General features: G+C 36.7%; 3 protein-coding genes across 5 annotated transcripts; 1 reads left to right on the top strand and 2 right to left on the bottom strand.

The window, feature by feature from the left end:
• Positions 1 to 1,502: 1,502 nt before the first annotated feature.
• Positions 1,503 to 14,595, bottom strand: LOC138318229 (protein dispatched homolog 1-like). 3 transcript variants are annotated; one of them, XR_011207851.1, is made up of 11 exons: positions 13,483 to 14,595; positions 8,895 to 10,522; positions 8,209 to 8,436; positions 7,683 to 7,808; positions 7,040 to 7,192; positions 6,580 to 6,706; positions 5,653 to 5,780; positions 5,166 to 5,243; positions 4,537 to 4,707; positions 3,465 to 4,136; positions 1,503 to 2,776 (listed from the first exon to the last, which is right to left on the bottom strand). XR_011207851.1 is itself a non-coding variant. In XM_069260428.1 (11 exons), the coding sequence occupies exons 1-11, from the start codon at positions 13,760 to 13,762 to the stop codon at positions 2,673 to 2,675; spliced, it is 3,441 nt and encodes a 1,146-aa protein (XP_069116529.1). In that variant the 5' UTR covers positions 13,763 to 14,595; the 3' UTR covers positions 1,503 to 2,672. The 3 variants fall into 3 exon arrangements, 1 of the variants encoding a protein (XP_069116529.1); XR_011207852.1 differs by lacking the exon at positions 13,483 to 14,595 and adding an exon at positions 10,660 to 10,814; XM_069260428.1 differs by having other exon boundaries at positions 3,719 to 4,136.
• Positions 14,596 to 14,754: 159 nt separating this feature from the next.
• LOC138318230 (uncharacterized) lies at positions 14,755 to 20,167 on the bottom strand. Its single transcript, XM_069260429.1, has 5 exons — positions 19,532 to 20,167; positions 17,991 to 18,219; positions 17,364 to 17,523; positions 16,589 to 16,732; positions 14,755 to 15,876 (listed from the first exon to the last, which is right to left on the bottom strand). Exons 1-5 carry the CDS (start codon positions 20,164 to 20,166, stop codon positions 15,209 to 15,211), a joined length of 1,836 nt encoding a protein of 611 aa, XP_069116530.1. The 5' UTR covers position 20,167; the 3' UTR covers positions 14,755 to 15,208.
• A 673-nt stretch (positions 20,168 to 20,840) lies between these two features.
• LOC138318228 (uncharacterized) lies at positions 20,841 to 23,804 on the top strand. The gene is made up of 2 exons (XM_069260427.1): positions 20,841 to 22,018; positions 23,108 to 23,804. The coding sequence occupies exon 1, from the start codon at positions 21,046 to 21,048 to the stop codon at positions 21,739 to 21,741; it is 696 nt and encodes a 231-aa protein (XP_069116528.1). The 5' UTR covers positions 20,841 to 21,045; the 3' UTR covers positions 21,742 to 22,018; positions 23,108 to 23,804.
• The last annotated feature ends 266 nt before the right edge of the window (positions 23,805 to 24,070 follow it).

Here is a 24,070-nt window from a genome sequence, read left to right as displayed (position 1 = left end):
GTGATGAAAAATGCTTTTTTGTTTAGTACCATGTCGGAAGGAAGAGCAAGGATATCCTTTACAAAATGCATATGGACACCATTCGCCTATACATTGTATTATATACGGCTACACACAGCGCAGGTATTTTGTACTTATGATGTAAGAAGGAGGGATCGACCACGACGTTCATAGAAATATCATAACATAAATCAACTAATTTTCCATGCAACATAAGTTTGCGTTGTCAAACCAACAACTTTTAAGCCCACCATCATCAGATGGCGGGCATCATCAGATGGTGGGCTATTTAAATCGCTTTTTGTCCGTGGTCCGTCCGTCAGTCCGTTAACAATTCTTGTTGCCGCTATTTCTCAGAAAGTACTGAAGGGATCTTTTTAAATTTCACATGTAGGTTCCCCTAGGGGTCTAGTTGTGCGTATTGTATTTTGGGACCAATCAGTCAACAAGATGGCTGACAGTCCGCCATCTTGGATTTTGAAAGTTAAAGTTTGTTACCGCTATTTCTCAAAAAGTGCCGAAGGGATTCTTCTCAAATTTCACAAGTAGGTTCCCCTAGGGCTCTAGTTATGCATATTGAATTTTGGTACCGATCGGTGAACAAGATGGCCGACAGGACGCTATATTGGATTTTGACAATTAAAGTTTGTTACCGCTATTTCTCAGAAAGTACTGAAGGGATCTGTGTCAAATTGCATGTGCTGCTTCACCTAGGGGTCTAGTTGTGCGTATCGTATTTTCAGACCGATCGGTCAACAAGAGTGCCGACAGGCCGCCATCTTGGATTTTGATAGTTGAAGCTTGTTACCACTATTTCTCAGAAAGTACTGAAGTGACATGTCTCAAATTGTATATGTAAGTTCCAATAGGACCTTAGTTGTGCATATTGCATTTTCGAACTGATCGTCAAAAAAATGGCCGACAGGTTGTCATCATGGATTTTGATAATTAAAGTTTGTTACTGTTATGTATCTCAGAAAGTACTCAAAGGATCTTTCTCCATATGTAGTAATATGCAGTGAAAGTTTGAAAAGTAGAGAGATCCCTCTTTCTTTTGTCAGACATAGATCATTCTTTGGTGGGCGCCAAGATCCCTCCAGGATCTCTTGTTATGGTGAATTAATGGACACTTATAAATATTGTTAATGTTTACTGTTTGAAACGTTGTGCGAATTCAAGTCGCTGGCCAATTCCACAGACAAATCTAGATGAGGATGCATGACATTTCAAAACATTTTGTTCAGGTTTGAGAGTATGGTTTATATAATGATTTTGTTCCAAAGGGTAACCAATGAGTGATGACTTTCATCTTGAAAACGTGTTAAAATCTCCCTTTAATCTTGTAGTCAAAACATTGCCTTTCTATTCAAATCTTCAACCATTCATCCATCTAGAATTCACTCTTTGCATCACGTCAAGAAGGAACTAGATCATTCGTTTATGTAAATTTATTACCAGTGCCTTACTTCTGAATAGCGATACAAAGAAGAGTACATACCAAATTAGAAATCATGCAACAATGTTTATTGAATTATTAATAAGATAACAAAAAGAAATAAATTAATTGTTTCAACATCATGTTCAATATCAATATATTCTAAGCAATTGGAACATACAAAGGTACGACCACTAAACTTAAAACTGAATTCATTTAACAGTGGACATGCATACGTACGATTACTTTCATTTCATACAAACATAAACACTTATGCAATAAGATAATGTTAACGTACTTATTGTAACAGTAATTTAATGAATAAGCGCTTTTTGTATTGTCTTTGAAGCGCTTATTCATTTACAGCGCTAAATAGGATATTTCCGTATATCTGGTATTGAACCATCGAATTGCGCAAATTTATAAATCATAAGTTAGATTTTCGCATTTGCGCGTTAAGTTTGATGGCGCTAAAATAAGTACGTTTGAAAAAAGTTTCAAATAAAATTAGATACATGTACATGTAGGTAACACAATTAAAATATTTCTACCAATAGACAATATTCTGTAGGCGGTAAACGAATTAATAATTAGGTTCAATGAACATACGTACGTAAAATCGCTAAAATGAAGAAGTTACAACAAATATAAGTATAAGTTAGTAAAATAGACGGTTGAAACACAAATAATACGCTGTTTTTTTAGCATTAAATGATATTTCAAGTGAAACAAAACATGCTTCTTACGAATCTGCTAAGGAAAACACTTAGGCCACACATAAAATATTATCTATCACTTGATGCACAAACTTTTAATTTCCTTTGATCCCTTACAATATCATACAGATTCACCTCCCCATACAGTCTACAGTGTTAATCATTCTATGTAGGAAAAACGTAACAAATTGTTGTCTTTTGAAGACTAGCACAAACATTATAAACACTCACACACAAATAAGAAGACATCACTTCGTTCTATCTTTTTCCTAAAAACGTATTTCTACAATTCCACCTTCACACTCGCATTAACTTACATCTATTCCTGTTCTTGTGCTTTGACATTTCTAGCTAAACACCGACTCATTTGAAATGAAACCTTATTCAGTTGTATCAAAACACTACAAGCGCCATATCTGATGGTCCATAATATTGGTTCCAGCGATATGCAGTAGTAGAAAACCCGAGTAGTTAATCTGTAGTTGTGTACATGAATCCACCCACAATGCCATGGTGAGAAGTTAAAGTCTGAGGCGTTCCGTACTAAGTGAAGAGTCGACTCGTACAAATGACATCTCAGTAGTGACAATAGGCGTCGGATCTAATCCTATAAACGTGGTGGACCCTTCAATAGAACCAGATCAACAATTACTACTTAGTCATTGTCAAACACCATACAACATTCGTGCGAAGAAGCGTTCACATGTGTATGAAGTAACTAATTGATTTACCAGTCCCTCTGAAAAAAATGTATTGTTTTCTATAAAAGACGCTTTGCTTAACATGTGCATAGACGTCTATCTAGATCTGTAACTTTCCCAAAAGAAAATAGAGATACAAAATTATCAGGCCCAAACTATGCAATAAAGAATTTTCCATATGGATGCTGTAAATCGTCTTTACGTTCAGGCGTCAACCCTCAATGTACTTTCATTTGAATAAGGTTTCAACTCGAATATTGCATACATGAACAATGAACAAGCCGATTAACGTCTTCGTTATTTACTTGGTTCAATAGCATTTGTTCATCTTCAATAGCTATATCATTTAAATCATACCTGATCAGTTTCCTTATTCCCTATGTCTCATTATTGTAGTTCAAGATGCGATTTCAATTATTTGCTACGTCATTAATTTCGTCCGTGAAGTTAATATGAGAAATTGTGCTGAATAAGAAGTGACGTATGCGATAGAATGCTGCCGGCATCATTCAAAAGGTTCACAACCAAATGACACGAATATTTGATTATGGTGAATGGACTATGTTAGTAATGCGAAACAATGAAATAGCAATAATAATAATATACATGTACCTTCAAGCCGTCTTCTGGAAAATACAATCGAGTTTATAAATGTGTCTGTTTAAATAGCTGCCAAGCAGAAAAGAGCACGAATAGAACTTGTGTGAGGTGCATGTTAAGTCAGAGGTGTGTAACCACCTAACATGGTGATCTATGCTGATCGTTACAAAGTTTGTGTTCTAGATGTGTAGATACATTGTTACAATTGGCGTCATAGCTTGAAGAAAGGCACTGCATACACCGATTCAAATAACTGAACAACTTGCTTTGATCTCCGAACGTTGGCGAAGGTGTCGAGGAGGGAAGTTGTTCCTCTTTCTTGTTGCAGCACTTAGATTTAACCCATTTCGCGAAAGCCACCAGACTTCCGGTGTTGCCCTGGGGTCCAAATATGGACATAAACGTTGTGAAGGCAAAGAACGAAAACAAGAGAGAAAGCGAGATTGTGCTCATAACAAATATCCCAAACTGATACTGGAACTGGATTTGTGAAAACAGCATGAACGATGCCGCTCCAAATGTTGTGACTGCCCCAGACAGGACGGATAGTCCCATGCTCTCTAACATGGCGCGAACTCGGTCCATCCGGAGTGGAGAGGAACATGTTGCATAGGCCTCGGCGAGATGCACCACGTAATCCACCGAAAGACCAACCACCATACACATGTTCAGCGACTCCAGTACCTACAACAGAAAAAAAGAAAACATTATCAACATGTTGTATACTATTTGTGTAGCAGTGTCATAGACTAAGAGGTCTTAAACAATGGAACTATAAACGAAGATACGTGAAGGATGATAATGGATTTGCTGAACTTCACAAAAACTCAAATCGCAATACATGTTGTATGCCATAGGTACTGTAAACTGATTCAGTCTGTTCAAGCAGATATTATTTTGTAACGTAGCGCACGTTCAATTGGTGGAGCTCCATCTGAGGTCACTACGTGTTTTAACCAAACCATAGTTTGAAAATTCCCGGAGCTGCGTAGAATAGCATTTACCATCAACTCGCTGTTCCTTTCATTAACACGCTTTGCATCTTTCGAATTCCATGATAAAGTTAAACGTGGTAAATACTTACCCCAAGTTTCCAGCCCGCCAGAGGAATGATGCCGATGACACAGGATGTGACGAGACCAATCGTAACTGTTGCTAGAAAACCTATGACAACGTTCAAGGTCGTCAGGATAAGGATTGGGAGGGCGAGACACAGGCCAACAATGACACCTTGTACCGCAGAGTCCGCCAGCGACTGAAACAGAAAGAGGAACCATGCCCAAGTCAGATCAACATACCCCCGGTATCAGGGTTATTTCGGATGTAGTCTTATGCTATATATATAATCAATTACATTACATTATACATTCTAAATAACTTTTAAATCTTAAGCGTTTGTCTCTTCTTACTGTAGTTGGAACCAATTGAAGCCATAATCAGTATTCGCTTTTGGATGGTGCAATTTGTTTACAGACGAAGTACACTTTATGGTATTAATATTGTAGCGCCATTTGTCCCAAACAATGACTTGTATTAAATGATAAATGTCTCTCAGATGGTCTTTCTATTATCCAATCACATACATTTCACTAAATACAAATACAGAAAATATCTTTAGGGTTGTATTGAACTCGGTTATATATGCATTTGAAAACAGTGTGGCTATGCCAAACTAAAATCATAACATGATAGAATTTGCAACGCAACAGTTACCTCCTGAACCTTGATCCAATTCCAGGTGTTTGTAGAACATTGAAATCCATTCTTCAATGAGTCTGGCATTTTCCCCAGCTATATTTAACAAAAAGCAAAAAATATGGCGTTTTAACATTTGATCCGATTTTAGAATAGATATAAAACAGACAAAATTACTTACTAATTGCTAAAAATATGAAGGATAACATAACGATAGCTAGTTGACACATCATGGGCCAAAATAACCAAATATCTTTGTGAGATAGCTTAGACGTAGAATCGCAATTACAATGGCAAACAAAGATGTAATATTAAACAAATTGTGAATATACCAGGTAACGTGGTAAAATAGAAATTAAAAACTATGTGAAACATTTTGCATTTCAATATTTACCTTCTTAATTGCATGAAACGGGTATGTAATTGGCTGGCAATAATATTGAAATCATGTGGGAAGATTGTGATGCGCTAGTAAATGCTTATATAGAATTAATACAATAATTACCTCTTCTGCCATAAGATTTTCCCATCTCTGATAAACAGGCTTGCCCTCTGGATAACCAAGCTTGTATACGTTCATGGTGGTGTTGATTCGGACACCGATGTACTTCAGATCAGTGGCATAGTACATATCTGTAGTGATGAAATAGATATACACTTGTATGAAGTAGATACTAATGTATAGGACAACGGTTGTCTTCAAGTCAATATGGTTTAACTTCTCGCTCAAGTAAATTTTGCTTATTTTCTCCTTTCCATAAAACTAATGTGGGTAGCATTCAAAGGCAAATTGTGTTAAAGAAGCAATACGCAGACTAAGTAACAACAGATAAACGATTCCAGAAAATCAATTACATCCTCGTAGATTGCTAGGACATGTTTTCTGAAGCATTACTGATACCTGCCCCTGCCTCTGGTTTGCTCCCTCCTTCTCGCTCAATGGGTGGAACCCTAATATACTTCCCAGTACTCGGAGATACCATGGGAACTTCTCACCTTGCTCATGGGTGGAGGCGGTACCTGGATATACTTACTGACTCCCATCCCTGCCCCTGGGTGGAGATAATACCTGGAGATACTTAATGACTCGTATCCCTGCCCCCTGGGCGGAGGCTATACCCGGATATACTTACTGACTCCCATCCCTGTCCCCTGGGCGGATACTATCCCCGGATATACTTACTGACTCTCATCCTTGCCCCCTGGGTGGAGGCTATACCCGGATATACTTACTGACTCCCATCCTCGCCCCCTGGGCGGAGGCTATACCCGGATATTCTTACTGACTCCCATCCCTGTTCCCTGGGTGGAGGCTATACCCGGATATACTTACTGACTCCCATCCTTGCCCCCTGGGCGGAGACTATACCCGGAGATTCTCAATGACTCGCTTCCCTGCCCCTGGGTGAAGACTGAGCCCGAATATACTTACTGACTCCCATCCTCGCCCCCTGGGTGGCACCACTGATGACCTGCTCTCCTAGTAGACTGTTATAAAGGTAGTAATCGTCTGTAGGATTCGCAGTATATCTGTCTGATAACCAATACGATATCCCGATCTGTAACACCAAAGACAGTATAGAAATCAACAGGATAGGAAGTATTTAGTTTATTATGCTCAAGGTCACAACAACAGTAATCGCCATCACAAAGAAATCCACAAATGGTCAATACGTCATATTCATATGGAAACTTTGGCATAGTTCTTCCTTTTTAACTTTCTACCGACATCTTGTTTTCATTTCAAAGAATTTGATTCAGTTTCTCATAAAGAAAATGAATTACCATCACTGGATCCGCCATTCGCATCCATTTTACCACGATTTGGCAAAATACTGGAACAACACTATATTTTCAGAAATACCGTAAAGGCAGAAATATACTAGGCTTACCCCTAAGTAGTCTTCAAAGTCAGCAGGTAAATAGGAGCTGTGGTAGTATATGGTCGGTTGGACGTCCATGAAAATTGTAGCGTTCCCAGCATTTACAGGCATGTCCATACTGAACCCTGAAGGGATGACCAGGCCACTCTCGTTGATTTTCTTCTGTTAAGTTGTAAATTGAAATCAGTCAATCTGGTGTGTTTCAATAACAATTAATATATTTATGAATCAATATGTAATGAAGTCTTTGTCTTTACTACAACAATGTATCATCAGCCATGGCAAAGTACAACAGATATTTAATTAGTAACATAAAGTAAGGCATATCTCCGTGGGCACCTATAATCAAATTATTACGCTCAGATATCTAGTAGTATCGCCAAATATCATACAATAGGGCACCTTGCCTGTGGTCAACAGTACGCAAGTTATGACGCCAAGGTCTCGAAACTAGGTGACGACTTTAGTAAGCACTTTGTTATTATGTAATCTGTGTCTATAATTTAAGACTGGAGTTCATTTTGACTTAAGTTTGCTTCGAGAAATTGGGGCCAGATGTTAATTATCGCCAGAAAACACAATACCAGTAACTGTGTGATACAACAATTAACAAAATTATACCTTGCAGTGTCTGGTGGCTTTATAAACGTACCTCTACATATGTCTCATAGGCTGTAGTGAAGCAGGAGATTTCTAACTTTTCTGTGATGGCGTTTCTCTTGATTCTAAGAGAATCCGCCTCAGCAGCGCTCATTGTCTCGAATCTATTGCAAAGGTTCTGTAAGCAAATAAACAAATCAGTTAGTGCGGTTGATGTATCATATATCATTAGGTATTAACTAAGTTAAAATAGTCAGTAAAACCATTCCTAAACTAATCTGTTTTAACATTCATCGTTTCAGTAGGAAATCATAATATCACATATTTTACTTTAAATTTGTATTATTTGTATCATTGTTTCTGATTATGTTAGTTACGCTTGCGTTTCTTAGAATGTGTCTTGACATGGAAATCCAATAATTGCTTATAAGCATCTACCAGATAATATATATACATAATTGCACTATATCATTTTATCTATATCTCAGAAAATACAGCCATATTGATTCATAAAGAAGCTGAGAAACAGACCAGTCGATTGTGGTTATGACTTTGATCACTAGACATTGATACCTTACTTTTAGAGCAGTCTGTGCCTCGTGTGAATTCGGGTTAAACGTATCATCCCAGCCTGCAGTTCCGTCACAGTAAGTGGCTGACTTGAAGTTACAGGCGCTCATGTCTTTAGGTTTGATGCCCCATACCAGGTACACACTGGCGTACTCCTCCTGGAAACTCCTCTCAAAGCTGTAGTAGTGCATACGGGACGCCCTGCCGTAGTTGTGGGACGCCTTGTAAATCTGTAACTGTAAGACGAACAAAAACCTGAACAATTTACATAAAATTCTTATAATGTGTATTGACTTGTGTGTTTAATGTGTTTCGTGCTAAATATCTGTCAATTTCATATTCTTTTTCAAACTGACACGTTATTCAGTATTAAGTAAACTGCACAACCTTATTAGATAAATAACTCTTTTTGACTCGTAGGATCCCATCAAAAACATATAGCTCTGTCTATTTCAAATATTTTCAGAAACTCTTTACAAAAATCTAGATGTATGATTTCAAACATGAATTGTTCGGTTAAAAACTCAATCGTCAGTTGGAATTGGCACCCTTGTTTTCTGAGACATTTTTCAAACACATTAATTTATGTTTTATTATGCGAAAAGGGGGAAAAAGTTGAGTGCCAATGCTTAAATTCAACTACTATAGTATTTTCATTTATTAACCTTTCCAAATATTGTCAAAATCACTTTACCTGTTGTGAATCTGGTTCCAGATTTGAAGCACTCCAAATAAAGAATGCTGAAGCGCATACGAATAGCGCAGGCACTACTACTCTCACAACTCGACGTGTCATGAAATCGTAGAATCCGTTTTTCAGAAAAATCACAATTCTGTTACGGTCTTCAAAATTCTTCTTAGTCCTTGGTGTCATGTTAGCACTTTGGAGATCCGAGATCGAAGAACTACTAACAGAAGATTTTGATGGAGCCTGACCATTGTCTGCATCGTGATTGTATTTTCCAATGGACATATTATCATCATGATTTATACTATTCACTCCTACAGTCTTGTCGTTATCGGATTTCTTCCTCTTGCATTTCTTTATGCAAGGTCCACACACCTTATCGAAGAATGGTTTTATCTTTTGTGAATAAAGCATAATTACTGTTGGAAAGTAGAGGAGATCACACAGATAATTCACAAACACTAAAATTCCAGAAAATATTCCAAAGGAGCAAACGGGAAGTAAAGGCGAAAGACCGCTCACCAGAAACGCTGTCATGGTTGTGAGAGATGTAACGAAAGTCGTTTTCGCTGCCTTCCTGTAACAATCAGATAGTCTGTGTGCCTTGCTTGGGTATATCGTATGACCGGTAAGCCTCCATGTATCGTAAAATATAAAGACGTCGTCTGCTCCAATACCCAAGATAATGAACATGGAAATTACATGGAAAAATCCGAAGTATTCATAACCAAGGATGCATCTGTATATGAGGTTCGTTAGTAGGAAGCTTGTAAGTATACTGAATATACCCATAAACGTTATCCAAAAAGACGCCGTCTGAATCCACATGAAGATAAATATAAACAGAAAACTTCCGACAGCCAGAAGCATGTCCTTCAGCGCCTGAACCACGACGTCATGATCAAATAACAAAGTACTGATATAGTACAGAGACATTCTACCAGACAGCAAGTTATCACGGATATTCTCCATTTCCGGTTTCACGGTGTCTACCAAAAACGATTCGAGTCTTTCTTGGTCATTTGTACCTCGTAAGGGCCATCCTAATTTGTAAAAGAATCTGGTTTTCGAGGATCGCAACACACCGTCGCACAGATCGAGTCCTTGTTCAATGAAGTACTTGATGTAATCCTTGGTGGCATTTTGTGTGGTGGCTTCACACAGAACTCCGTGGATATTACTGAACGTCGGATCATCAAATGTGGCACTGGAATTGTAAAACGTCCCGTCAAACAATCTGAGGATGGAATCAGGTTTCTCGCAGACCGAGCCACTGCCAACATAGCAGAAGAAAATTTGATAATATTGGATGTTGAGCATCCTTTCTTCGACCTGACGCATGAGCTCTAAATTTTCACGACTGAAGATGTCATAGTTGGGCACTTCCAGGAAGACTTCGACTATGTCCCCGACGTAGCCATTGTAATAGGATGGCTGAGTAATAGTGTTGAGAGGCCTCCACACTTTCCCTGTGTATTTGTCCTTACTCCTCCATGCCAAGTCCTGTGTGCGCGTGCTGTCCTCATAGAGGATCAAGGGCATAGTCTTGAACTCGATCGGGAACAGGTCGTATCCGGTGAACACAAGACTTACTGTTGCTATTATAACAGTCAGATGAAAGGAAGACGCCAAAACTGAAAGTGTAAATACACATCATTTACTTTACAATAAATAGTCTTTGATAGTATTGCCTTGTTTCTGAAGACTTAAAAATTGCAGATTGAGTGAAAGTTTATTATCATCTTATAAATACAAAAATATCAATACTTACGGAAAGCTGTAAGAGGATAGCGAGTTATAAATCTACAGTATCTTATAACTGAAACTGAGTCTGTCATCCTGTTGGATTCATATCTACACCTTCAGAAAAACAACTGGTTTAGGCGGTATAAGAGATCTCAATTTCTACACCCGACACGCGGTCTTTAAGTTACAAACTGACACATGTGGATTGTTTCTCGATCGATTAGTTGTTCATGTGATCAACAGACTAAGGCTGTTTAAAGTGGGGTATAGAGATGTTGTACAGGTAAGACTTTGTTTAGAGATTAAGTCCTGGTCAACACTTCAATTCTCTATTAGATCACAATACGGGTGTAGGTATTATACAAGCAGGTGTATTAACAGATAAGTCGTGACCAGGGCTTGACCTTCATTGTATCAAACATGAACATCACTATACTAGCTAAAGAGGCCATAAAATTTCGTAACTTTACTGCCGACATCTCTCAAACCTTCGGAACACCTTTCTAGTGCATATAAAACCTTAACAATTCCAATTATTCAATGTGGCATTTATTTTATTTTACTAAAGAAATCAGTCTTACATTGATGTTTGTAAAAACATACCTTATCTCTCATGTTTACGATCTTTACAGTTTTATTTGGATGTTTTTATCATCTGTTATTTCTACAATCGTCGATGTTATTGATTTAAGCATTGATACGGTCGCCTAATTCGTATCCTTGGCGTATACATTCTGTAACGTGCGTCTGCTGCCTAAACAAAGGAATTGTTTTGTAGTAAATGTAAACAAATTGTGTACAGGGCACTTCGACCGGTGTTAGCCATAGGATTGTCATGATTTAGGTGCTAAAAGCTATGTTTGTCCATATGTTGTTGTTTCCTTAGAACTACCTATGTAAGTGTACCTTAATTTGCTCGTATATATTTCGATGATACTTTGGGGTATCCTATTGATGAAAGGACAGCCTTTGTTCCTTGCTATTGTATACCAGATTACAATTAGGCCAAACTCTGCCTTTATCCCTTTGTGTAGACAGAATGGTTTTTGTTACATTACACATTCCTACTGGCCGAATATAAGATTCAATTCCTTGATACACACCTTCGTCAAACACGAGTTAAGTCGGGAAACTAAAGCTGCATAGGGGAGTGAATTACAAGTTAGGACCCTCACAGTGTCATTTGAAAATAATTGGTAGTCAAGTGAATTGAATTTATTCTAGTAGCCGAGTTTTTTCTTTGTTTATTTTTCATTTTTGAGCAAGTCTTAATCCAAGTATCAATAACAACATCTTCATTCAGGTACCCAAACTCGTGAATGTTACGGCAAACGTATTATAGCGGTCTAATATAATTGATGACAATTTCGCGTAATGGTTTTTTGATAATTTGTATACTGAATGTTAAGTACATTATTTAAATTCAATTTTGAAACATATGCGTATTATGTGTTTTTTCTTGTGCGTTCTTGGCATCGATGTTTAATTTTGGGAAACGAGAATTTCAGTCCATGTCATCTTGCGTGTGAATCCCATGGCTAATTTCTTTTGTCCGTTTTTTCTTACAGACAAGATAAATTCTATATGACATTATTATGACACGTTCATTAAATCCCATATAACAAGTATTCTAACTTGTAACATTTGTTTCATCATATGAGTATATATAAACATAATTGTTAACTAGTTTTCCTGGTAATTGGTAGAGGCTAATGTATAGAGGAATGGAACCTAGTTATATTACTTAACCCTCTACTGTTAATCCTATTCTTTATCGCAGTAGATTATATAAATCCGTTAATTTATATATATAGGAGTACTAGTGTTTATGATGATAAATCCATATACACGATTTCGGTACACTTTATACAATTTAATCGGATTGGCATACACAACATGTGTAGGGACTAATTCAGGAAAATATTACACATGTACATTGTCCAAGTATAGCCTAAATAACCATACGTATATACAGTGTACATTGTATCTACATATATGTCTTAATCCAATATACAATGTTTATCCTTTAATTTTGATGACCAGTACATATGCAAATTAAGACGATTTTTGGTGTTTCTTTGTATTTATGTTTGCTGGAGACTCACATCATGAAGCTTGAGATAAATAATGTAAGATATTGGATTAAAGGCCCACTACCTTTCCGAAACGGCTTTTAATTTTTAAAACGGGAAAGTAAAACGAGATCGATATTTTTTTATAGTCGCTAAAGTTATTAACTTACCGTTAATACTACACATGTCATCACATTCTGAACAATTTGAGTAAAATAGATAAAATGTTAATTTTCATAACGCGGGTCGTCTTATGTTTCCCGCCGTTGTCCTAAATACCGCGCGATACTTGACTATCACTGCGCCAGACGGCAAAACAGTGAAATGACTCTCCACTGTTATCATATATTACGCAGGAAATCTCGCATATGTTTGGTGTTGTAACCTCATCTAAGGCCATTGGTATATATTTTCTGATGTTATTAATGTTTTTAAGAAACCTTTATGTTTTCCTCCGGAAAGGTAGTGGGCCTTTAAAGATGTTTCACTCTTGAAATTAATAAAGGAGGAACACTTGATATCTTTATCATTGGATTGTTGTCTCTTAAGAAATCGTTCATACCAGTAGTTGTTATGATAGAGAATGTATTTTAATACTTAATTGTGTATTGCATAGACAATATTGAGAGATCAGGGAAAGCGATGGTGGGAAGGGTTTAATTATGATAAGCTTTCAACATAAAATCCATATATTATATACAGTACACGGATAAGCACAATTATAATCAATCAAATTACAATAAAAGGTTTTCCCAGTAATGCTGTAATGTACTTACAGAATGCACACCATGGGAAGTTGGCTATAAACCTACAGTAGAGAAGTGGCTTTTTGTGTACCCCCGGCTTCTCTCCGTCTCCGGGTTTATGGGGTGAACTCTCCGTCTTACCGCCATCATACCCGACTACACCAACTTTGGACGAAAATTGTTTGAGGCTTTTTAATTTCCTTTTCTTCTTCTTCTTCTTCTTTTTCTTTGGTGATTCAACATCGATTAAACACTTCTCTGTAAAACTTTGTTTAGATTCTAAGTTGATGAAATAATCAGGTGATTCCATGACTCCAATCCATGGACGTGTGAATTTTTGTTATCCACATCCAATTTATAATTAACTTATTGAAAGATTTGAAGATGGAAATCTCGGTTAATCAAAGTTTGTAAGTCGAGCTAGCGTTCTAGGTCCTTTCATTTCTAGATTTGTTTATAATCCACGAATCAATTACACACTTTCTATTTTTTTTCTTTATCTCCTTTTAGGTGCACCCACTCCGCCTATATCAGATCCTTTGTATATTATTCCGTGAAAGCTACATATGTACTGTATATATATTCACAATATGACAAAAAAGTCCAAGTTGTGACAAGTTCCGAGTGAAAGTCCCTTCTGGGTAAGAGTAAAACCTGACTGACCAGAATGTTGATTATATAGCCTACCTGTAATCAAATTTGATGACGGCCATTGTATGCTATTGTTATAATTACAATCCTGACTTTAATCCCTCTGAGCAGATTAAGTGAGAATTGCTCACCTGTCATGACCCCCAAGGACTTGTTCCCGACCCCCGTGGGGTCAATTAAAATCTGTAAAGCGTATGGTAGCTCCAAAACAAGTCATTTATTTATTTTTATTGTGATTCACACAATATAAGGATCATTTAAATCGACAAAGAGGTAAACTTTTTTACTTGATGTGGCAAATCCGTTTTCAAATCAGCACTATTTCAGTCAGTAACTTATCAAAAGGTGTCCAATTGTTTCACTAATTAATACCATGACGCACGAAATCAACTTTCTGTATATTATGTTTAGAATTTCACCATATTTTCACGTTTTTCTTTAAATCAATCGTTCCTTAGCACCCCCCATCACCCTAGAATGGCTTTTAAATATGTGTATACAGAAAAAAAACAACCACATTTAAATTCCAAATTATCTTTTATTATAGAATCAGGCTTTTTCTTCCTGACACATTTAAACTGAATCTATCACTTGATTTATTTGTGATTTTGGTTTGTTGTTTTGTTTATAAAACACGCTGATATACAATCAATGATCAATATTTTTCAACCTGAGTAATATAAGATGACATCAGGCGAATAAATATTTTACGTATCCAGTAGTCATTTTCTTCATTCGATATATTCAGAAAGAACAAAAGTAAGTGGAATTTAGTACACATTTCATGAAAAAATTGATTATCTGCACGGGCAAATTTACAGCGCGTGCATATACATTACCACGCGCAAATAACTGGTTAGAATAGAATAAAGGAATTAACACATTTTCAACGAAGTCTATAAGATTATAACACTATTCATACATATCTAAATTATGTAAATACCAAAACATAGCAACTAAAATCAAAGTCAAAACAATACATTGCATGGGAGAAAATCTCAATATTCTTCAACAAGAAAGACAATATTTGACAAAATGGGAGATATTCTTAATTAGATCAAAATCATACCAAGATTGAATCGTCATATATATTATGAATGCCCGTTTACCGCCTTTTAAATTTCGTTTTCCTTGGCGACTTCAATTTCTTTGGAGATTTTCGTGACGATTTCAGAGCTTTTGGTGAGGATTTAGGCGAACCTTTGCCTTTGGGTGATTTGCTCTTACGGGATCTACTCTTACGCTCTCGGGATCTACTCTTACGCTCTCGAGATCTGCTCTTTCGATCTTTGGATTTGCCCTTACGCTCTCGAGATCTGCTCTTTCGATCTTTGGATTTGCTCTTACGCTCTCGAGATCTGCTCTTACGATCTTTGGATTTGCCCTTACGTTCTCGAGATCTGCTCTTTCGATCTTTGGATTTGCTATTACGCTCTTGAGATCTGCTCTTTCGATCTTTGGATTTGTCCTTACGCTCTCGAGATCTGCTCTTTCGATCTTTGGATTTGTCCTTACGCTCTCGAGATCTGCTCTTTTGATCTTTTTCTTTGTCTTTACGATCTCGGGATCTACTCTTACGATCTTTCGATTTTTCTTTACGATCTCGTGATCTGTCTTTTCGGTCTCGGGATTTGTCCTTCCGTTCCTTCTTTTTATCTTTTTTACTCTTTTTCTTGTCCTTTCTGCTTCCGTGTTTTTCGCCATTATCATAGTCAATATCAGAGTCAGAAATATTCATCCCCCCTTCAACGTCATTCCTGGTACGATTCTTCCCTGTTTAATGTGAAATAAAAAACATTCCACACTTGAAACATTATCATAGAATTTACAATCAATAACAATAATACCATTCAGTGAAATAGGAATGTGCCGAATTAATCTAACTTACATATAATGCTTATTATGCTTTATGGAAACGAGCCTGGACGTAAGGGGACGAACGTATAGCCTATACTTCATGACAAATGTTTTCTATGACGTGAACGGACGGAATAGCTAATATGCCAAATCATAGATATAAAAACATTTTAGAATTAGCTGAATTCGTGGAATTGAAAAAAATCCGTTATCAAATTATCCGAATACGGTCCTCTTTTTTATGTTGGAGCCATAGAATTACAATCAACAACTATATTAAGAACATAATTGTGGTTAGAACTGATTGTGTACCGAATATCTTTCTTTGGATACTAGAATAGATTCAAATGTGAAGTTGGATTAAATTTCCAGATCCCTATTATTCGGTCGATGGTGTTCTACAGAGAACTCCGACCCTTCTACCACAACAAAGCAACACTTTCGATAACTGCAAACTCATTAAACTCATCGGTCCATGGCTTCATTTCATCCTTTCTAGACGAGATGATTTTAAACAAATTGCAAGTACGTTTTCTGTAAAACAAGAGAGAGTGCCTTACAAAGTCGAAAAAAGACATATCTCGAGATTTGTCTTAACGATCTTTACTATTCCGGGATCTGCTCTTACGATCTCGAGATTTGTCCTTCCGTTCCTTCTTTTTATCTTTTCTACTCCTGTCTCTTGAACCGTGTCTTTCGTTATCATCATAATCAAAATCAGAGTCAGAAATATTCATTCCCCTTTCCACGTCATTCCCGGTACGAGGCTCCCCTGTTAAATTTGAAAAAAAATCCACACTTATAACATTATCATAGAGTTTACAACCAACAACAGTACAAGTGAAATAGGAATGTGCCGAACTTATCTTCAATAACATATAATGTAATCAATATACATGTAGAAGCGAGTCTGAAAGTAACAGGACGGACATCGACAAGCTAGCTAGATAACTTAGATGACTAATATCATCAAACCATAGATTTGCGTTAGATCTAGCAGAAAAGTCAAATATGATCCTTTTTTTTTTATTTTGGAGTCAAAGACTATTACAAGCTATAACTACATAATATGAATATTTAATGTTATGACATCTATGGTCTTTATACTGAAGAGCAGAGCTGAGTTTTTACCGAAGTTTCTACAACGCATGGAAATATATTGCTATATTTACAAGAATTGTTACAATTATTAGATCCAAGTGTAAAGTTAGGTTAAATTTTCAGATCCCTATCAATCGATTGTGTTTAACCTGGAACTCCGGCTTCTTTCTGCTACAATATCTGAAAAAAAAGACCATATGTTACGATAACTCCCCATGGTGACACAGCACTGAAGTACCAGCCAAATGGTTAACTTAATTGTGTTGTTATTGGAGAAAATAATAATACAGCATAATATTTACGTTTGATATATTTCATGGGGTTCCCACCACCGCCGCCGGAACAGCATTGACACGGACAGCCCGGAATACAGTAGCCTGTCCCATATCCCATAGGATCCTCCATGTCCCATGCTTCCGATAAGGAGGTCTGTAGGTACCGCATTAGCACTACCGTAAGGAACTGATAAAAATGATTAATATAAAAATAAACAAATGTAAGTAATGCAAAATTAGGACATATATAATATCAATAATTGTGTAGATATTAATAATGCAATAGCAGTCGCGAAAAAAAATACTGTAGGTTACAAGAAGAAGACAAACTCATTTTCCTAATATTGCCCTTTTGCCAATACGATAATGTACTATTGTGATAAAAGTTAAAAACCCACATGCAAATAAAGTTTGATACATATACTTTGTATTTAGGGTTTCACTAGTTAATTCAATTATATCTTTAAAACAGGCACAGCAGGAAAAAATTGAAACAAAAATGTAGATTGGACCTCGATTATATATAGGATAGTAACTATTTATCACATGAGTATATATAGTTAAGGAAATTAATTAGTGGTAGGCCTTATTGGTGATAAATATGGTGAAGAGTTTTTCTCGAAAAAAAAAAAGATCTAGTGGCTAAGATCAAACCTGTAAAAAGAACGCTGTCATAACGGACCACCCTGTCGGCACAAGGACTTTATTTTCAATAAAATCCATCAAGACACCGGAACAGCCAGCTTTGTACAGAGTAACACTTCCGTAATGCACGTGCTTCGACTTGTCCTTGACAGCATGATGTACGCATGGGCGGATTGAGCCGACGTCACAACAGCTGTAGGGAACGTCATCTGTATAAAACAAACCTCCTTTCAGCTTTCTGCAAAACACAAATAACGTATAACCGTTATATGTTGATTAAATCGTAAGCATAAAAATATTTAAATATTATTTTCTGTCATTATTTACTTTAATTTAAATATATTATTTCTATTATGTCGTCCATATAAACTATACTTCACAGTAGTGACAAAATAAACAAGCTTACAGTAAGTGTTGCAAGCAACACGCGTCCCCTGCCATAAATTACATTTTCTTATCAATGGCAAGTTATTATTACTTAATTATGCTATCATTGTATGAAGTTTCAACAAATTCTGTTAATGAGTTCTCAAGCTATCGCCCGGAAACTAAAATTTGTGTAACAATCTGTTTTTAGTAACAGACCTTTGTAGTTGACCTTCTGACTCCAAATTAAATCCCAAGCTGTGTTTTCTCATATGCTATCATTGTGTAAAGTTTCAACCAATTCCGTTGATGTGTTCTCAATTTATCGTCTGGAAACTTGTACAACAATCTATTTTTTTATAACATTGACCTTTATAGTTGACCTTTTGACCGCAAATTCAATCCCAAGCTGTATATTTTCTCACAGGCTTTTCCATTGTGTGAAGTTTGATAAAAATATGTTGATGTTTTAAGTTATCGTGTTGAAACTAATTGTTTTGAATCACCTATTTTTAGTAATAGTGACCTTTGCAGTTGACATTTTTACCCCAAATTCAATTTCAAGCTATGTTATCTCCTATGTTACCACTGTAAGCAGCTTGAACAAATTCCCCTGATGTTTTCTTTAGTTATCATCCGGAAACTAATTTTTTTGAACAATCTATTTTAAGTAACAGTGACCTTTGTAGTTGACCTTTGGACCCCAAATTCCATCCCTAGCTGTATTTTGTGTGTTTTCTCATATGAATGCTAACTTTGTGTGAAGTTTGATCAAAATCCGTTGATGTTTTCTCAAGTTATCATCTGGAATTTTTTTTGAAGCAATCTATTTTAAGTAATATTGACCTTTGTTGTTGACCTTTTATCCCCGAATTCAATCCCATTGTGTGAAGTTTGATCCATCAATTCGTTCTCAAGTTATCATTTGGAAACCAAATCCGGACAGACAGACAGACGGGAACAAACACTAACATTCACACTGTTTCACCGACAGGGCAATAAAAAGGGAATGAAACAGCTTTCATAAATGTTGTATTTTAAGACATGTAAGCCAGGTCACAGGGGCACGTAAATACTGTTAATATATCACTATGAATCTTGTAAATATGACGTACCTATAGTGATTATACATAATGAATACTTTACGTTCCCGGTGTTGAGGTCATCACCCGACAGATACATACCTTATGATATCGGGATGTTTCATATTCAGCGATTCTTCGTTGACCCAGTTAATGTCAAACCAGTCGCTGTAGCCATTGCTACCACAGCAGTAATATTCCTGTTGTAGTTTATCTAGCGTTACCTTCGAAGGCATGTCAGTTTTGTACCGTTTCATTACAGAGTTCAGACCATTTTGTAAGGACTCTTCGATGACAGAACAATGGGAGAAACACATTATACCCCCAGCTAGCAGGAACCAGACTAGGATAAAGGATAATATAACTGCTAAAAATAGAAAGTTTACACAATTTCTACTACTTTCATAAGAAGAACAATCGTATACAATTTTAAACGTTATAACATGAAAAACAACTACTTTGATCCCGACAGCGAGGAGAAAATGCGGCAGAACTCCAGTGTCATATCCATCCAGCAGCGTCATTCTGGATTCGATGCTTATCTTCATGTATATTGCCATGCCGATAAGAGCAATTCCAAATAAAGCGATACTGCAATTAAGCACGCCTATCGCTATCGCTAGTTTTTCCCTCACTCCTGCCGATAAATTGCAATTAAAACACATCTTGATTACTTGACAGGCGAATGTCAACAACCATGATACAAAAGTCGACGTATAAAACGGAAGTGACGTCATAATCAAAACAATGACGCAACGTCAAAACAAAAATGGCGCGAAAACGCAACGTTTCCCTCGAAAAGGTGGTCATCAGCAACGTTTGTATCATCTGTAGGACTATGTATATATATATTTCAATAACACGTTTCCCGGTTTTATCAGGTCGGTGTGAGTGTTAATGGCCTTTTTCTCTTAGTGCGGTATCAAAGGCACCAAGGGACTCTGCCGATGCCACCTTTTCTGTCTATGCCCTCTTCAGTATAGTAATAATAATCGAAAGTTGGACGTTACACACATTTTTCCGAGATATTCCGGTTCACTATTTCTTAGATATTACTTTTTACAGATTGGTGAAAAAGTACAACAGAATCACATTATCTTATTTCTGTAACTAATAACCACATGTATGATATGCATCAAACATCGTAGAGCAGACAATTACAAACGATAGAATGAATTTTGAACCGTACATTGATGACATGTATATTTAAACGGCAAACATACACGGTTTTGTTTGATCCTACTTTTAATGTGAAATTTGAATGAAAATTCATTCATGCGCGAGCTGCATAAAAGGTGGGTAAGTTTGTATAATAGACCTTCGTTTCTGAGTAGAAAGAGTACGAGTCATTTTGCTCGGCGTCATTGAAATTCGATTAAGTTTGCTCACACAAAAATCAGCACACTACGTCCATTTAAACACCAAATCGGACCATGGGCCTTTGAATCGAGGTAAAAGAAGTCTCTCAGACGTGACTGATGAACTTCGCCATTTTGCTATTATGAGATCATTATGCCAAATGCATAGTGTACTTACACTTTCGTCAGTTTGAAATTAGATTTTTATCTCGGATATGATACAGTTACGGAAACAGAGGGCAAGCTGTCTACATTCAGATGGGGTCCTCTTCCAGCGTTAAGCATGCTCCAAAGACAGCAAAAGGTAATGCTAAGCCAATCTACAGTCAAAGACCCACTCGGATACAGGAAGTGGAGGAGAGGTTTACATACGACCTTAGCGGTAACAAAGTACGCCTTACAGAAAGCGATACGAATGACCCATCACGGAATAACAAACTGGCAAATGAAAAGTCGAAACGCAACACAAAGGAAGACAACTTATACACACCACTTACAAAGGACGATACGAAACATACACAAGATCGTTATGGTAGAGACGCACCACACAACCTCAAGAATGATTCTTTAGGTGATGAACAAAGAGTCAAAAAAGTTCGGAGGTTTAGCCAGTATGACAAGATAGATGAAAACCTGAAGGAGGAACGTTTGTATGATGAAGACAATAGGGATGCCATGCACGAAAGACGTTATGGCAAACATAGAACTAATACAGGCACTAACAACCTTGAGACTGAGGATAGCGATGAGGCGGACGAGTTAAGGATACTGATAGAGAAAAGACATCGAAATCAGAGGTTTTCCCTCCCACCCAGGCGCCGAAACAATCCCCCGGGATATCGGGATCCGCCTATAGAAGCTCCACATAACCGGACACGCCCCGAAAGGATTGTGGAAAAGGAGCAACGAGAGCCAAACTTTTCATTTTGGGGAGTGGACGGTGTCACATTTTAATGTAACCGTATGCGTTTGGATATTTTTTTGTGTTGTTGTGGCGTGTCCAAACTTTGTAATTGTGGAAGTGAATGGTTAGATTGACTTTTTGATTATTATGACGTAATAATTGTAATTACGTCACAAGTCTCGTTTCTTAGTAATCACATTGACTGATATCGAATGAACGTATGCTGGAGACTTATATCAGACATAGTTGTTACCTCTGCACTGTGAATGGTGAAATACCAAACTTTAACAACATTGACAACTTTATATCCATGCACTGGAACAAAATGTAAGAATTCAGTTATAAGTTAGCTCTAAATAATTTCTTATTGAGTCTTGCTGTGATAAAATTGTCGTTTTTTTCTTGCCGAAAATTTTACAAAGAACTTTGTTTTCATGTCATCAACGCTATTTTGATATGTTAACCCCTAAACAGTGTGTCTCCAAATATCTACTTGGCCAAACGCATACATACATTTGAATATGAACAGGCCATTTTAGCAGGGAATTCAAAGACTGAGTAAATATATGACACGAGGACCGCAGGGAACATATTGTATTACTCCACGCCACGTAATGTAGCCTATAGAAAACGTCGATCGATATATATAGACATTGTATATAGGTGTGTGTATTCAGAAGGAGCGTCCCATGTGTGGCTTTGATGGGAATGTACATTTCTGAAAAGAACATTTGAGTCTATACTGTATAGGTTTAAAAATCAGATTATAACAGATCAGTTGGATTATTGAATGTTTGTAAATACCAGTACTAGATGTATAGATCTTGGCAACAAAAACCACCACGGTAGGTACTATTGTACATTTAACACTTTTTATGTGAAATTATCGAATATGGTTCTGCTTACATTTTATATATTCTTCTACAAATGAATGTATAACAATGGTATTTCAATACCGTGAATTTCACTAGCCAAATCAGACCAAATTCCTATATGGCTAATATGAAAATTTTAAGCCTTTGAAGCTGAGAATTTCAAGTTTATATAGGAAAACTAAAAAGTATCCGGTATCTAATTAACTGTTGTTTACAAAACTGTGGTAAAATCGATAGTAAAAGAAATTCTTATAAATGTCGTGTTGAATGCCTGGAAGACAGTATAGCAGCTATTTCACACTAAACAAATTGCCCTAAAGAGATATAGGGTTATTAGATATATCTATAATATACATGTTCATGTTCACAAGTGCTTACGGGAAGTAACTCAGTACTGACGGAGTGAAACAAAGGGGGTGTAACTCTGATAGATCATCCCACAACAGGCTGTTTCGTAATTATACGGTAAATAGCGACACATATTTTGTAATGAACGCACTGTCTCATATGTTGTTTTGAAATTATATTTTGCTTTTTACAGATGGATGATGGTGCAGTGTAGTTACATGTAGCGGGGAGATAACTCATGGGAAATGAACAGACTAAAGAAAGCGGGAAATCTGACAAGGGTGGAGCACGCGTCGTCATAGTGTCTCCCTCTGCTTCAGAGAATTTGGATCCTAATGCTAAAACTCGGATAAAATTCCGAGGTGACAGGAGCAAACACGTGACCTTCACCAAACGACCCCAAATGGTCGAAGTAGGACAGCTACCAAAAGAACTTGTGCATAATGGTAGAATCAAGTACCAGCGCAGTCATACCCGAACTGTCGGTATCTCGGACACTGGAGACGACAAATTAGCCTCGATGACGTCAGTTAATACTGTGGCGTCATCAGCACCAGGTGCTCCTATCATTGAAACTTATCGACAACCGGAAGAAGATGAATTCCGGTGGGAAGAAAGACCGGTTCGGCAAAGGGCACTCACAAAAGTTGATGAAATTTAATATAACGTCAATATAATTTGTTAATTCAGGAACTTCCATTTATGTGTCTTCTAATAACGTGTCTACCAATATAGACAGAGAGGTGTTACGTGCCAATATTATTATCCAATGTGGTGTTTAATCAACTGTTTATATACCTTAATTCAATTTTATGTTTGCTAAGTGTGTAAAATGTAACTTAAATATTTATGTAAGCAAGAGCTGCAAAATACTATAAAGTTTGAAAATCTTAATTAGTGTTTTTTTTTACTTTCTTCATACAACAATTTACATTACATATACACGTGTTTTATGTCGTCCATTACATGTACAGTATTTGAGCAAATGTTACGAGTACGCGTATTTGTATCAATTTGATGCTGAACAAATACTTAATAGGCCATTAACATAAATGTACAAGTGCGTATTAGCAAGTGATTTCAATCCCTATTTAGTTTATAAAATGATCAAATACATTGTATCTTACCCACTAGATTCTTTAACCCTTCCCCCAAA

Source organism: Argopecten irradians, chromosome 3 (genome assembly GCF_041381155.1).
Source record: "Argopecten irradians isolate NY chromosome 3, Ai_NY, whole genome shotgun sequence".
In the NCBI taxonomy this organism is placed as follows: Eukaryota; Metazoa; Mollusca; class Bivalvia; order Pectinida; family Pectinidae; genus Argopecten; species Argopecten irradians.
Note: the sequence above shows the minus strand (reverse complement) of the source record. Positions and strands in the feature narration are given on the sequence as shown.